This window comes from Scyliorhinus torazame, chromosome X, assembly GCF_047496885.1.
Source record: "Scyliorhinus torazame isolate Kashiwa2021f chromosome X, sScyTor2.1, whole genome shotgun sequence".
NCBI classification, from domain to species: Eukaryota; Metazoa; Chordata; class Chondrichthyes; order Carcharhiniformes; family Scyliorhinidae; genus Scyliorhinus; species Scyliorhinus torazame.
In genome coordinates, this window is record NC_092738.1 from 5,044,850 (window position 1) to 5,060,543 (window position 15,694).

Here is a 15,694-nt window from a genome sequence, read left to right on the forward strand (position 1 = left end):
GTCGATTTCGGCGGCGTGAGAACAGCTGGTGAGTGGTGAGTCAGTTTCAGCGGGAGCATTGCGGAAGGAGGTTGCTGGGAGGTAAGTCAACCTTTAAAAGCACTTGTCTTTGCAGGGGCAGGCCAGTCGATTTCGGCGGCGTGAGAACAGGTGGTGAGTCAGTTTCAGCGGGAGCATTGCGGAAGGAGGTTGCTGGGAGGTAAGTCAACCTTTAAAAGCACTTGTCTTTGCAGGGGCAGGCCAGTCGATTTCGGCGGCGTGAGAACAGCTGGTGAGTGGTGAGTCAGTTTCAGCGGGAGCATTGCGGAAGGAGGTTGCTGGGAGGTAAGTCAACCTTTAAAAGCACTTGTCTTTGCAGGGGCAGGCCAGTCGATTTCGGCGGCGTGAGAACAGCTGGCTGGTTAGTCAATTTCAGCAGGAGCTGAGAATTTTTCTTTTTTTTAATTTTAAATTAGTTTTTTAGGCGGGAACAGGAAGTCGACCCGCGGACGTCTGGGAAGACCCTCACCAATAAATTCTGGTGGAGAGGAAACCCGAGACACTACACGTGTAGTGTCTCCCACCCGCCCTCCTCCTCTAACCTAATAATAAAACCCATTGGTCTGAGGTAAGTACCATATTTTATTATATTATTATTATTTTTTAGCCAGATCTTGGTAGAAAGTTAGAGGAATGGCAGGGAAGGGAGTGCAATGTTCCTCCTGCAGGATGTTTGAGGTGAGGGATGCAGTTAGTGTCCCTGCTGATTTTACCTGCAGGAAGTGCTGCCATCTCCAGCTCCTCCAAGACCGAGTTAGGGAACTGGAGCTGGAGTTGGAAGAACTTCGGATCATTCGGGAGGCAGAAGGGGTCATAGATAGCAGCTTCAGGGAATTAGTTACACCAAAGATTGGAGATAGGTGGGTAACTGTAAGAGGGACTGGGAAAAAACAGTCAGTGCAGGGATCCCCTGCGGTCGTTCCCCTGAGAAACAAGTATACCGCTTTGGATACTTGTGGGGGGGACGACTTACCAGGGGTAAGCCATGGGGTACGGGCCTCTGGCACGGAGTCTGTCCCTGTTGCTCAGAAGGGAAGGGGGGAGAGGAGCAGAGCATTAGTAATTGGGGACTCTATAGTCAGGGGCACAGATAGAGATTTTGTGGGAGCGTGAGAGACTCACGTTTGGTATGTTGCCTCCCAGGTGCAAGGGTACGTGATGTCTCGGATCGTGTTTTCCGGGTCCTTAGGGGGGAGGGGGAGCAGCCCCAAGTCGTGGTCCACATTGGCACCAACGACATAGGTAGGAAAGGGGACAAGGATGTCAGGCAGGCTTTCAGGGAGCTAGGATGGAAGCTCAGAACTAGAACAAACAGAGTTGTTATCTCTGGGTTGTTGCCTGTGCCACGTGATAGTGAGATGAGGAATAAGGAGAGAGAGCATTTAAACACGTGGCTACAGGGATGGTGCAGGCGGGAGGGATTCAGATTTTTGGATAACTGGGGCTCTTTCTGGGGAAGGTGGGACCTCTACAGACAGGATGGTCTACATCTGAACCTGAGGGGCACAAATATCCTGGGGGGGAGATTTGTTAGTGCTCTTTGGGGGGGTTTAAACTAATGCAGCAGGGGCATGGGAACCTGGATTGTAGTTTTAGGGTAAGGGAGAATGAGAGTATAGAGGTCAGGAGCACAGATTTGACATCGCAGGAGGGGGCCAGTGTTCAGGTAGGTGGTTTGAAGTGTGTCTACTTCAATGCCAGGAGTATACGAAACAAGGTAGGGGAACTGGCAGCGTGGGTGGGTACCTGGGACTTCGATGTTGTGGCCATTTCGGAGACATGGATAGAGCAGGGACAGGAATGGATGTTGCAGGTTCCGGGGTTTAGGTGTTTTAGTAAGCTCAGAGAAGGAGGCAAAAGAGGGGGAGGTGTGGCGCTGCTAGTCAAGAGCAGTATTACGGTGGCGGAGAGGATGCTAGATGGGGACTCTTCTTCCGAGGTAGTATGGGCTGAAGTTAGAAACAGGAAAGGAGAGGTCACCCTGTTGGGAGTTTTTTATAGGCCTCCTAATAGTTCTAGGGATGTAGAGGAAAGGATGGCGAAGATGATTCTGGATATGAGCGAAAGTAACAGGGTAGTTATTATGGGAGATTTTAGCTTTCCAAATATTGACTGGAAAAGATATAGTTCGAGTACAATAGATGGGTCGTTTTTTGTACAGTGTGTGCAGGAGGGTTTCCTGAAACAATATGTTGACAGGCCAACAAGAGGCGAGGCCACGTTGGATTTGGTTTTGGGTAATGAACCAGGCCAGGTGTTGGATTTGGAGGTAGGAGAGCACTTTGGGGACAGTGACCACAATTCGGTGACGTTTACGTTAATGATGGAAAGGGATAAGTATACACCGCAGGGCAAGAGTTATAGCTGGGGGAAGGGCAATTATGATGCCATTAGACGTGACTTGGGGGGGATAAGGTGGAGAAGTAGGCTGCAAGTGTTGGGCACACTGGATAAGTGGGGCTTGTTCAAGGATCAGCTACTGCGTGTTCTTGATAAGTATGTACCGGTCAGACAGGGAGGAAGGCGTCGAGCGAGGGAACCGTGGTTTACCAAGGAAGTGGAATCTCTTGTTAAGAGGAAGAAGGAGGCCTATGTGAAGATGAAGTGTGAAGTTTCGGTTGGGGCGATAGATAGTTACAAGGTAGCGAGGAAGGACCTAAAGAGAGAGCTAAGACGAGCAAGGAGGGGACATGAGAAGTATTTGGCAGGAAGGATCAAGGAAAACCCAAAAGCTTTCTATAGGTATGTCAGGAATAAGCGAATGACTAGGGAAAGAGTAGGACCAGTCAAGGACAGGGATGGGAAATTGTGTGTGGAGTCTGAAGAGATAGGCGAGATACTAAATGAATATTTTTCGTCAGTATTCACTCAGGAAAAAGATAATGTTGTGGAGGAGAATGCTGAGCCCCAGGCTAATAGAATAGATGGCATTGAGGTACGTAGGGAAGAGGTGTTGGCAATTCTGGACAGGCTGAAAATAGATAAGTCCCCGGGACCTGATGGGATTTATCCTAGGATTCTATGGGAGGCCAGGGAAGAGATTGCTGGACCTTTGGCTTTGATTTTTATGTCATCATTGGCTACAGGAATAGTGCCAGAGGACTGGAGGACAGCAAATGTGGTCCCTTTGTTCAAAAAGGGGAGCAGATACAACCCCGGCAACTATAGGCCGGTGAGCCTCACGTCTGTAGTGGGTAAAGTCTTGGAGGGGATTATAAGAGACAAGATTTATAATCATCTAGATAGGAATAATATGATCAGGGATAGTCAGCATGGCTTTGTGAAGGGTAGGTCATGCCTCACAAACCTTATTGAGTTCTTTGAGAAGGTGACTGAACAGGTAGACGAGGGTAGAGCAGTTGATGTGGTGTATATGGATTTCAGCAAAGCGTTTGATAAGGTTCCCCACGGTAGGCTATTGCAAAAAATACGGAGGCTGGGGATTGAGGGTGATTTCGAGATGTGGATCAGAAATTGGCTAGCTGAAAGAAGACAGAGGGTGGTGGTTGATGGGAAATGTTCAGAATGGAGTACAGTCACAAGTGGAGTACCACAAGGATCTGTTCTGGGGCCGTTGCTGTTTGTCATTTTTATCAATGACCTAGAGGAAGGCGCAGAAGGGTGGGTGAGTAAATTTGCAGACGATACTAAAGTCGGTGGTGTTGTCGATAGTGTGGAAGGATGTAGCAGATTACAGAGGGATATAGGTAAGCTGCAGAGCTGGGCCGAGAGGTGGCAAATGGAGTTTAATGTAGAGAAGTGTGAGGTGATTCACTTTGGAAGGAATAACAGGAATGCGGAATATTTGGCTAATGGTAAAGTTCTTGAAAGTGTGGATGAGCAGAGGGATCTAGGTGTCCATGTACATAGATCCCTGAAAGTTGCCACCCAGGTTGATAGGGTTGTGAAGAAGGCCTATGGAGTGTTGGCCTTTATTGGTAGAGGGATTGAGTTCCGGAGTCGGGAGGTCATGTTGCAGCTGTACAGAACTCTGGTACGGCCGCATTTGGAGTATTGCGTACAGTTCTGGTCACCGCATTATAGGAAGGACGTGGAGGCTTTGGAGCGGGTGCAGAGGAGATTTACCAGGATGTTGCCTGGTATGGAGGGAAAATCTTATGAGGAAAGGCTGATGGACTTGAGGTTGTTTTCGTTGGAGAGAAGAAGGTTAAGAGGAGACTTAATAGAGGCATACAAAATGATCAGGGGGTTGGATAGGGTGGACAGTGAGAGCCTTCTCCCGCGGATGGATATGGCTGGCACGAGGGGACATAACTTTAAACTGAGGGGTAATAGATATAGGACAGAGGTCAGAGGTAGGTTCTTTACGCAAAGAGTAGTGAGGCCGTGGAATGCCCTACCTGCTACAGTGGTGAACTCGCCAACATTGAGGGCATTTAAAAGTTTATTGGATAAACATATGGATGATAATGGCATAGTGTAGGTTGGATGGCTTTTGTTTCGGTGCAACATCGTGGGCCGAAGGGCCTGTACTGCGCTGTATTGTTCTATGTTCTAAGCCTGTGTGGTATATAAGGAAAGTAGGAAGGAACTTAAGCAAGGAGTCAGGAGGGCTAGAAGGGGTCACAAAAAGTCATTGGCAAATAGGGTTAAGGAAAATCCCAAGGCTTTTTACACGTACATAAAAAGCAAGAGGGTAGCCAGGGAAAGGGTTGGCCCACTGAAGGATAGGCAAGGGAATCTATGTGTGGAGCCAGAGGAAATGGGCGAGGTACTAAATGAATACTTTGCATCAGTACTCACCAAAGAGAAGGAATTGGTAGATGTAGAGTCTGGAGAAGGGTGTGTAGATAGCCTGGGTCACATTGAGATCCAAAAAGACGAGGTGTTGGGCGTCTTAAAAACTATTAAGGTAGATAAGTCCCCAGGGCCTGATGGGATCTACCCCAGAATACTGAAGGAGGCTGGAGAGGAAATTGCTGAGGCCTTGACAGAAATCTTTGGATCCTCACTGTCTTCAGGTGATGTCCCGGCGGACTGGAGAATAGCCAATGTTGTTCCTCTGTTTAAGAAGGGTAGCAAGGATAATCCAGGGAACTACAGGCCGGTGAGCCTTATTTCAGTGGTGGGGAAATTACTGGAGAGAATTCTTCGAGACAGGATCTACTCCCATTTGGAAGCAAATGGACTTATTAGTGAGAGGCAGCATGGTTTTGTGAAGGGGAGGTTGTGTCTCACTAACTTGATAGAGTTTTTCGAGGAGGTCACAAAGATGATTGATGCAGGTAGGGCAGTGGATGTTGTCTCTGGACTTCAGTAAGGCCTTTGACAAGGTCCCTCATGGTAGACTAGTACAAAAGGTGAAGTCACACGGGATCAGGGGTGAGCTGGCAAGGTGGATACAGAACTGGCTAGGTCATAGAAGGCAGAGAGTAGCAATGGAAGGATGAATATAAATGATTTGCAGGAAAATGTAACTGGTCTGATTAGTAAGTTTGCAGACGACACAAAGGTTAGTGGAATTGCGGATAGCGATGAGGACTGTCAGAGGATACAGCAGGATTTAGACGTTTGGAGACTTGGGCGGAGAGATGGCAGATGGAGTTTAATCCGGACAAATGTGAGGTAATGCATTTTGGAAGGTCTAATGCAGGTAGGGAATAGACAGTGAATGGTAGGACCCTCAAGAGTATTGAAAGTCAGAGAGATCTAGGTGTACAGGTCCACAGGTCACTGAAAGGGGCAACACAGGTGGAGAAGGTAGTCAAGAAGGCATACGGCATGCTTGCCTTCATTGGCCGGGGCATGAGTATAAGAATTGGCAAGTCATGTTGCAGCTGTATAGAACCTTAGTTCGGCCACACTTGGAGTATTGTGTTCAATTCTGGTCGCCACACTACCAGAAGGATGTGGAGGCTTTAGAGAGGGTGCAGAAGAGATTTACCAGGATGTTGCCTGGTATGGAGGGCATTAGCTATGAGGAGCGGTTGAATAAACTCGGTTTGTTCTCACTGGAACGACGGAGATTGAGGGGAGACCTGATAGAGGTATACAAAATTATGAGGGGCATAGACAGAGTGGATAGTCAGAGGCTTTTCCCCGGAGTAAAGGGGTCAATTACTCGGGGGCATAGGTTTAAGGTGAGAGGGGCAAGGTTTAGAGTAGATGTACGAGGCAAGTTTTTTTACATGGGGGGGTAGTGGGTGCCTGGAACTCGCTACCGGAGGAGGTGGTGGAAGCAGGGACGATAGTGACATTTAAGGGGCATCTTGACAAATCCATGAATAGGCTGGGAATAGAGGGATACGGACCCAGGAAGTGTAGAAGATTGTAGTTTAGTCGGGCAGCATGGTCGGCACGGGCTTGGAGGGCCGAAGGGCCTGGTCCTGTGCTGTACATTTCTTTGTTCTTTGTTGGTGTTCTCCGTGCCGGCCTCGACGCAACATGGTGGAGACCTACAGGGGCCCAGCACGGAGGAACATATCCCCGGGGGGGGGGGGGGTGCTAAGCACGCCCGCCGATCGGTAGGTCCCGATCGCGAGCCAGACCACTGTGGAGGCCCCCCTGCCCCTCCCCCACCCGGGGTCGGATCCCCCCTCTCTCTCACCCCCCCCCCCCCCTCCGCCGACCATTTTTAATGCTCCTACCCACCTGTCAAAATTATTTTGTTTCTTTCTTTCAAATTCTATATACATCTGACCTGGATCTTTCCTTAGATTTCTCAACATCTGTCTGTTCATATGGACTTATAATTAATTTTATCACCTCATCATAATCCCCAGATATCTCCTCTGTTTGTGATGCAAACACTTCACTCGCTCTACCTACCAACTATCCCTGAACCAACACTACTGTCATGTGAGAGTACTTTTAAGACATGGATGTTTAAGCAATGTACCTTTAAGAAAACAGTGATGTCAGAGAGTGGGTGGAGCTGAGCAGTTCAGCCATTTTGAAGTTTCAGTTTGGAGGAAAAGAGCTGGGTGTGTGTCTGTGTTTTGCAGTGAGCTGGATCTCTGCCATGAAAGACTATCTCTGCATCATTTGGATGATTTAAACTCATAAGAGTAAAGCCTTTAACCTGATGTGATTCTGTTTAAAGGTGTTAAGTCCCTTGGAAGTTTGAAGGAACATTTTGAGGGATTATTTACTGTTGTAATATTTTCTGAGTTATCTTTGTAGTAAGGGGTGTTAAGAGATCCAATGTTTATTTAAGATGTTAAGTTGAGTTCATGGAATAAACATTGTTTTGTGTTTAAAAACCCACGTGTCCATAATTGTGATCCCACACCTAGGGAACAAGCCGTGTGCTCGGAAAAGCAACAATAGCATTAAAGGGGGAGGTTGGTTGAGCTCCGTGATACATTTTGGGGTTCTGAAAACGCCTCGCCCATAACACTACCCACACGGTGTTTGGCCAATTCAATTGTTTAGCTACTTTATCAAATTGGATACAAAAGGCTTCCACATCTGACGCATCAAAACTTGGCAGTGCGTGAATATATTTAAACATACCCCCACTATGCTTTTGACTCGGGGGACTACTCTCTCTAAACTTTCCTCAAATTCTGCCTTGACCGTCAAAATTTTAAATTGATGATTTCTTTGCAGTTCCATTTTTTGACGTTCAAATTCGGTCTTTGTTTCTTTTGCTTCTGCCATTGCCACTCTCTCTCTTTCCTTATCCCTTTCTTTCCTTGATAATCTTTCCATTTCCACCTCAAGTTTCCTCATTTCAGTTCCCTTTTGGGAAGCTCTTTCCTTTTCCTGCATTTCTATTTGTTTTGAATGAAAATCGCTTATTGTCACAAGTGGGCTTCAAATGAAGTTACTGTGAAAAGCCCCTAGTCGCCACATTCTGGCGCCTGATCGGGGAGTTGTTGGTACGGGAATTGTTTGTAATTGAATTTTAGTTCATTCTAATGATTCAGACTGTGTCTCTGGCAAATTTAAATGCTGAACTATTGCTTGAATTACCTGCACCTGCCTCACCCCTTCACATAAAGTCAACTACAGCTTGACTACCAAATCCAAAAGCTTTGTTTTAACCAACCAGAGTGACCTCTTCCACACCCAGGAAACACTCAGCCACTGAAAGAGCCATTTCACAAGTCACTCCTTATTTAAACTGACAGAATTCAACACCTGAAAGAAAGCACCTGTTCCTTATGCACTCACTGTCTTGAAGTTCAATAATCCCAAGCCAAACAAGGAATTATGCTTTGTAATCCCGGACGAGCCCCCAATCTTGTTAAGATCCCGCACCAGACCCCAACATTTGTTAGGATATCATACAAGAACCCCAAACACTTTTTAAAATTTGTAAAACTGTGAAGATAGGGGGCGGGATTCTCCGATCCTGGGGCTCAGTGTTGACGCTATCGTAAACGCCGGAGCATTTTACGACGGTGTCATCTGGCCCCTAGGATCAGCGATCCTGCACCGCACAGAGGACCAGCACGGCACTGGAGAGCCTCACGCAGCTCCAGCTGCCGATATGGGTGCCAGCAAGGCCGACGCGAGTTTGCGCATGCGCGTGGGTTGCCTTCTCCTCGCCGGCCCCCGGGCAACATGGCGGAGCCCGACACGGGCCCGGCGTGGAGGAAAATAGGCCCCCCCGGGATAAGCCCGCCCACCGATCGGTAGGCCCCGATTGTAGGCCTGGCCAATGTGGAGGCCCCCCCGGAGTTGGATCCCCCCTCCCCCACACCAGAAAGGCCCCCGCAGCATGAACGCCGAGGTCCTGCCAGGTAGGACCACACGCGAACGGCACCAGTGGGACTCGGTCGAATTCGGCGGGCATTCGGCCCGTCGAGCGCGGAGAATCGCCCGGGTGGCCGCATTCAGCGGCCCCCGACGGGCGGCGCGTCAACCGCGCCGGTGCCATTGGCGCCGATTCTCTGGTGACCGCAGAATCGTCGGAGCGGCGTTGCGTGATTCGTGCCCTCCCTACCCCGGCGATTCTCTGACCCGGCGTGTGGTCGGAGAATCCTGCCCAGGATACTTCACCCCAGAGGTGATGGCTCTGACTAACATATCTTTTATGTTAAAACAAAATTTTTTGTCAACACAGAATTAACCACATTAACATCAAAGAAAATAGCTTTGCAATTATCAGTTAAACAGTTCTTAAACACAATGAGAAACTTAAACTTAAGTCTTATACCTTTACTATAAATATTCCAAACAAGCAAGCCCAATACAGTTCAAATTCCACTTTTACATAGAGTTAACAGAACATGTTTACTTGCTTATTTGTGTAGAGACTTTTTAGAGAGAGGCATTTCAAAAGTGACCTGAAAATCATTCTGTCTTGTCAGAAGCTTCTGCTCAACTTGGTTGAACGTGACAACTTTTAGCAGACTACAAAACTACAGACAGACCTGGCTCCTCCCATTAATTACATCATCTGCTTAATGTAATTAATTCCATCACCTGCTTAACTAGGACTACATGCGATCCCGCCTCATAAATTATCAACTCTCCAGAGAATTTCCAGCAATCATAACAATGTTGCCTTAGGCATCTGTCTCGAAACAAGTAAACGGTTAAAATTAATAATTGCCTCACCTCTATGACCTCTTAATTGCAGCTTTAACAGACACAGTCTGGACGTTAACCTAGGTTCTTTAATAATATTACTGCAACAGATATAAAATACAATATATATACACCAACTTCTTACATTCATCGCAAAAACGGAACGTTTATATTCTGGATGGAATTCTCCCAAGCCTCCGCCACCATGTTTGATGGCAGGCAGGGTGGGAGAATATGGTAGGAGGCCCAGAAATCACTTTCACACCAGTGTGAATTTACAGCAGGATCTTCTGTTGGTGCCCACCCTTTGGTGGGTCGGAAAACCTGCTGGAGGCAAGCGTGAACCTCATTTGCATCCATTAATAGATGCAAATGAAGGCCCGGACCCCCATGCCAGATTTTGCGCGGTGTTGGTGTAGAAACACGTCAGTGTGAAAGACGTTCGTAACAACGTGGCATGCAGATGCCAGGATTCATCTGAACATGTCTTGGGTGGCTGCCTGGACCATGGAACACCACACCATTGGGTCGGGGGAAGCATCTGCAGATGAACCTTCCAGATTGGGTGTCCTGGAGGGGGTCCATCTTGCAGCCTCAGAATGTTTTTTCTTTTAATTTAGAGTACCCAATTCATTTTTTCCAAATCAAGGGGCAATTTAGCGTGGCCAATCCACCTACCCTGCACATCTTTGGGTTGTGGGGGTGAAACCCACGCAAACACGGGGAGAATGTGCAAACTCCACACGGACAGTAACCCAGAGCCGGGATCGAACCTGGGACCTCGGCGCCATGAGACTGCAGTGCTAACCACTGTGCCACCGTGCTGCCCCATCTACCTTCATTTTTATGTGGTCCACCTTTCTTCGATGGTGGGCCAGTGATGTTGGGCGCCTTTCCAATATGGCACTCGGACACAATGGTGGATTGTGCGTCATCCAGGTCCGCCCTGCCACTGAACACGGTGTGTCATTATTGAGGTCGGGGTGGTAGATTTGACGTTGGCCGCGGCAACGGGTAACATTCCACGTTCCCGCTCCGTCACGGCACTTAGTCTCAAAGTGGGGAAATTCCACCTTATATTTCTACAGTAAGGAACACCGATGAAGAGGCTAGTGTTGTGAAACCTGTCTCACAGCAAATAAAGAGGGAACGATCCAGAGTTCTGACTCATAGCAAGTATTGGATAATTTACTTTTTTCTGTCTGTATACAGTTAAACTCACTACGCTGCCCAAATCTCCATTTCTATGTCAACAAGCCCTCTGCAACTTAGTGAAGAACAGACAGGCATTTCATTCCACCGGCTGACTGTCACCGTACCTTCTTTTCTTTCAAGTAGTATCCAATAGCAAAATTCCTGTCTCCCGTCTCTTTTTCTGACTGAAACCTCAAACCATGGAAAGAAAAAATGCGACATTAGTTATTTGCAGAACCCAATGGAATGCTTGCTTCATTTAAAATTGTCGAGCAGAAATTAATACGAATGTTCCCCCCACCGGATAGTCGGAGTCATTTTCTCTGGTAACTTACTCCACAACTCAATTACCCTTTGGGCGAAAATTTCACCCCAGATTTCTTTTGTTTTAACTCTTGCGTTTAACTTCTGTCTTCAAGGATTTGAGTTCCTCACCGCAGGAAACAATTTGTCTGGATTTCATTTGGCAGCCTCTTTTGTAACCTAGGAAAGAGCAATTGATCACCTCAAAGCCATCTCTTCTGAAGTAAACAAGCTCAACTTCCTTAACCTTCTCTCTTTTTTTCCAATTAAGGGGCAATTTAGCGTGGCCAATCCACCTAGCCTTGCACATCTTTGGGTTGTGGGGGGGTGAGACCCTCGCAGACACGGGGAGAATGTGCAAACTCCACACGGACAGTGACCCAGAGCCGGGATCGAACCTGGCACCTCGGCGCCGTGAGGCAGCAGTGCTAGCCACTGTGCCACCGTGCTGCCCCATTCTATACAGAGTTGACTGATGTTACTCTCAAGACTCAACATAACATGTATTAGGAATGGGCAAGATAGGGGAACATGGCGTGAGTCTGTAGAACTGCATCTCAGTCAGAGGAGAAAATAGGAAAAATAACAAACTTTCATTTATATTGGATTGGATTGGATTGGATTTGTTTATTGTCACGTGTACCGAGGTACAGTGAAAAGTATTTTTCTGCGAGCAGCTCAACAGATCATTAAGTACATGGGAAGAAAAGGGAATAAAAGAAAATACATAATAGGGCAACACAACATATACAATGTAACTACAAAAGCACTGGCATCGGGTGAAGCATACAGGGTGTAGTGTTAATGAGGTCAGTCCATAAGAGGGTCGTTTAGGAGTCTGGTGACAGTGGGGAAGAAGTTGTTTTTGAGTCTGTTCGTGCGTGTTCTCAGACTTCTGTATCTCCTGCCCGATGGAAGAAGTTGGAAGAGTGAGTAAGCCGGGTGGGAGGGATCTTTGATTATACTGCCCGCTTTCCCCAGGCAGTGAATGAAATGAAATTAAATGAAAATCACTTATTGTCACAAGTAGGCTTCAAATGAAGTTACTGTGAAAAGTCCCTAGTCGCCACATTCCGTCGCCTGTTCGGGGAGGCTGTTACGGGAATTGAACCATGCTGCTGGCCTGCCTTGGTCTGCTTTAAAAGCCAGCGATTTAGCCCAGTGTGCTAAACCAGCCCCAGTGGGAGGTGTAGATGGAGTCAATGGATGGGAGGCAGGTTCGTGTGATGGACTGGGCGGTGTTCACGACTCTCTGAAGTTTCTTGCGGTCCTGGGCCGAGCAGTTGCCATACCAGGCTGTGATGCAGCCCGATAGGATGCTTTCTATGGTGCATCTGTAAAAGTTGGTAAGAGTCAATGTGGACATGCCGAATTTCCTTAGTTTCCTGAGGAAGTATAGGCGCTGTTGTGCTTTCTTGGTGGTAGCGTCGACGTGGATGGACCAGGACAGATTTTTGGAGATGTGCACCCCTAGGAATTTGAAACTGCTAACCATCTCCACCTCGGCCCCGTTGATGCTGACAGGGGTGTGTACAGTACTTTGCTTCCTGAAGGCAATGACCAGCTCTTTAGTTTTGCTGGCATTGAGGGAGGGATTGTTGTCGCTACACCACTCCACTAGGTTCTCAATCTCCCTCCTGTATTCGGACTCGTCGTTATTCGAGATCCGGCCCACTATATAGCAACTTTCACTCAGATAGAGGTACAAATGAGCAACAGCGAAAAGAACGGTACTAGGCCACTAATGAAACAATCCTTGTTCTTGGGGCAAAACTATAAATGGAGGCTCCGCATGGGTTTTGGGTGACACAGGAAAGCAACTTGGAACTTACGTGGCATTGCTGAAGCCCACATATTCATTACCAGCCATCTTATTAAGAAAGTGCATAACCTGTGGAATAAAAAACACAACATTTCGAGCGAGGCTACTGTTTCAGTAAGAATTTAGCTTTGCCTTAGTGCCACTGGAAGTATTTTACAAATTCCTGTTGAGAAAACATTGCTTGCGACTTAAATGTGTCCGATTTATAATCATTTTAATTTGAAAAGTATAATCAGCATTAAGCAGTGCCCAATCAGATTATGCAAATTTGAAATCCCATTTATCAGAATGTTGGGAAGACTTCTAACCAAGAACAGGGCGGGTGTTGTCACTGTTGTAAAAGCAGCCAGTGCTATGGGTGTTCATAGTGGGCCAATGTGTGCGTGGGTTTCCTCCGGGTGCTCCAGTTCCTTCTCACAGTCCAAAGATGTGCGGGTTAGGTGGATTGGCCATGATAAATTGCCCTTAGTGTCCAAAATTGCCCTTAGTGTTGGGCGGGGTTACTGGGTTATGGGGATAGGGTGGAGGTGTTGACCTTGGGTAGGGTGCTCTTTCCAAGAGCCGGTGCAGACTCGATGGGCTGAATGGCCTCCTTCTGCACTGTAAATTCTATGATAATCTATGATTAATCTAGGACAAAGGTTCGGCACAACATCGTGGGCCGAAGGGCCTGTTCTGTGCTGTATTTTTCTATGTTCTATGAACCACATAGCACAGCACTGTGAAGGAATAATGGATAGCTGGGTGCGATTACCAAACAGTTGTCTAATCTGAGTGTTCAGATTACATGGGAACTCACCTACACTGACATAGTTGAAGAATTCATGATTTTGGCAATAATATATAGTTGGAGAGGTTTTGTGAGAGAGAAATCATGTTTAACGTATTGGAATTCTTTGAAGAAGTAACACGTGCTGAGGATAAAGGGGAACTGGTGGATGTGCTGCACTTAGAATTCCAGAAGACATCTGATGAACTGCCACATCAAAAGTTATTGTGGAAAATAAAAGCTCATGGTGTATGGGGGTAACATATTGAAATGAAATGAAAATCACTTATTGTCACAAGTAGGCTTCAATGAAGTTACTGTGAAAAGCCCCTAGTCGCCACATTCCGGCGCCTGTTCAGGGGGGCCGGTATGGGAATTGAACCATGCTGCTGGCCTGTCTCGGTCTGCTTTCAAAGCCAGCGATTTAGCCCTGTGCTAAACAGCCCCTGGTCTATAGGCATAGACAGAAGACTGGCTAGCTACTTTTCTGGTTGGCAAGATATAATGAGTGCGTTGCCACAGTGATCAGTGCCGGGGCCTCAACCCTTTACCATTTCTATAAATGACTTGGATGAAGGGACTGAAGGTACAGTTGCTAAATTTGCTGATGGCACAAAGATAGGTAGGAAAGTAAATTGTGAGGAGGACATAAGGAGGCTACAAAGGGATATGGAAAGGTGAAGTGAGTGGGGAAAGATCTGGCAAATGTGAGAGATGTCCATTTTGGCAGGAAGGATTAAAAAAACGTGTTCTCTAAATAGTGAGAGATTGCAGAGCTCGGTACAGAGGGAACTGGATGTCTGAGTGCATGAATCACAAAAAGCTGGTGTACAGGTCCAGCAAGTCATTAGCAAAGCTGATAGAATGTTTATTGTGAGGGGAATTCATTACAAAAGTAGGGAGGTTATGCTTCAGATATGTAGGGCATTGGTGAGACCACATCTGGAGTACGGTGTACAGTATTGGTCTTCTTATTTAAGGTAAGACCTAAATGCATTGGAAGTAGTTCAGAGAAGAAGAGAAAATAATACCAGGAATGGGCGGGTTGTCTTATGAGGACAGGTTGGAGAGGCTAAACTTGTATCCACTGGAGTTTCGAAGAGTGAGAGGCGACTTGATTGAAAGATACAAGATCCTGAGGGGTCTTGACAGGTGCTTGTGGAGAGGATGTTTCCTCTTGTTGGAGAATCTAGAACTAGGGGGGCCACCCATTTCAGACAAAGACAAACATTTATTTCTCTCAGAAAGTAGAGTCTTTGGAACTCTCTTCCTCAAAAGGCAGTGGAAGGAGAAACTTTGAATATTTTTAAGGCAGAGCGAGATAGCTACTTGATGAGCAAAGGGGTGAAAGGGTATCGGGAGTAGGCAGGAATGTCGGCTGAGGTCACAATCAGATCAGTCACAAGCTTATTGAACAGCAGGGCAGGCTCGAGGGGCCTCTTGCTCCTAATTCGTACGTTCATGTGATATGGCAAGTGCTGAATGTTTGCCCAAAATTCCCTTTTTGCCAACCCAATGGCACAACCCTTTTAAATTTGAAAGTGTCTATTCGCACATGCATATTTTGGGGTTTGACATTTGATTCCTGCATGTCCAATCAGATGAGCAGATGTTAGTACGTGGCCTGTCAGATCAAGGAGCCACAAGGTAAATCCGCTGATGTTGTTCCTGTACTGCTGTTTGCAAAGTACTCACACAGTCAAACTTCTCCGCTTTGTTTGCTCCAGGCTGCGAATGCAAGAGGAAATGAGGATTAGAACAAGCAATATTTCACAGGGCACTTTGTTCGTGAAAAGACAGTGGGGCAGCGATTTGTTGCAGGTTATTCCTGTGGTTGACAGGCTGAGAAAGAGAGAGAAAGAGGTGTGCACTCCGGATAATAGGAGATCGAGAGAGAAATTAGAAATGATGCAGCAAAAAAAGGGATAACCTGAATTTCTATAACACCTTGGGACATCCGAAAGCATTTTGCGGCCAATTTGAAATGCACTTTGAAATGTAATCCCTGTTGTAATGTAGGAAGCGCAGCAGCAAATTATGCGCATGGCAAGTTCTCACAAACAGCA

At 46.9% G+C, this 15,694-nt stretch overlaps 1 protein-coding gene across 3 annotated transcripts in view; it reads right to left on the reverse strand.

The window, feature by feature from the left end:
- LOC140405387 (glutaminase kidney isoform, mitochondrial-like) overlaps positions 1-15,694 on the reverse strand; it is a 121,171-nt gene that overhangs the window by 40,012 nt on the left and 65,465 nt on the right. For 2 of the 3 annotated variants that reach the window (XM_072493725.1, XM_072493723.1), the window contains 3 exons: positions 15,324-15,356; positions 12,870-12,928; positions 10,860-10,926 (listed from right to left, as the gene is read on the reverse strand). In XM_072493725.1, the coding sequence (XP_072349826.1) occupies positions 10,860-10,926; positions 12,870-12,928; positions 15,324-15,356 (159 nt within the window). The remainder of the gene's footprint in view (positions 1-10,859; positions 10,927-12,869; positions 12,929-15,323; positions 15,357-15,694) is intronic. The other variant, XM_072493724.1, reaches the window with a different exon arrangement.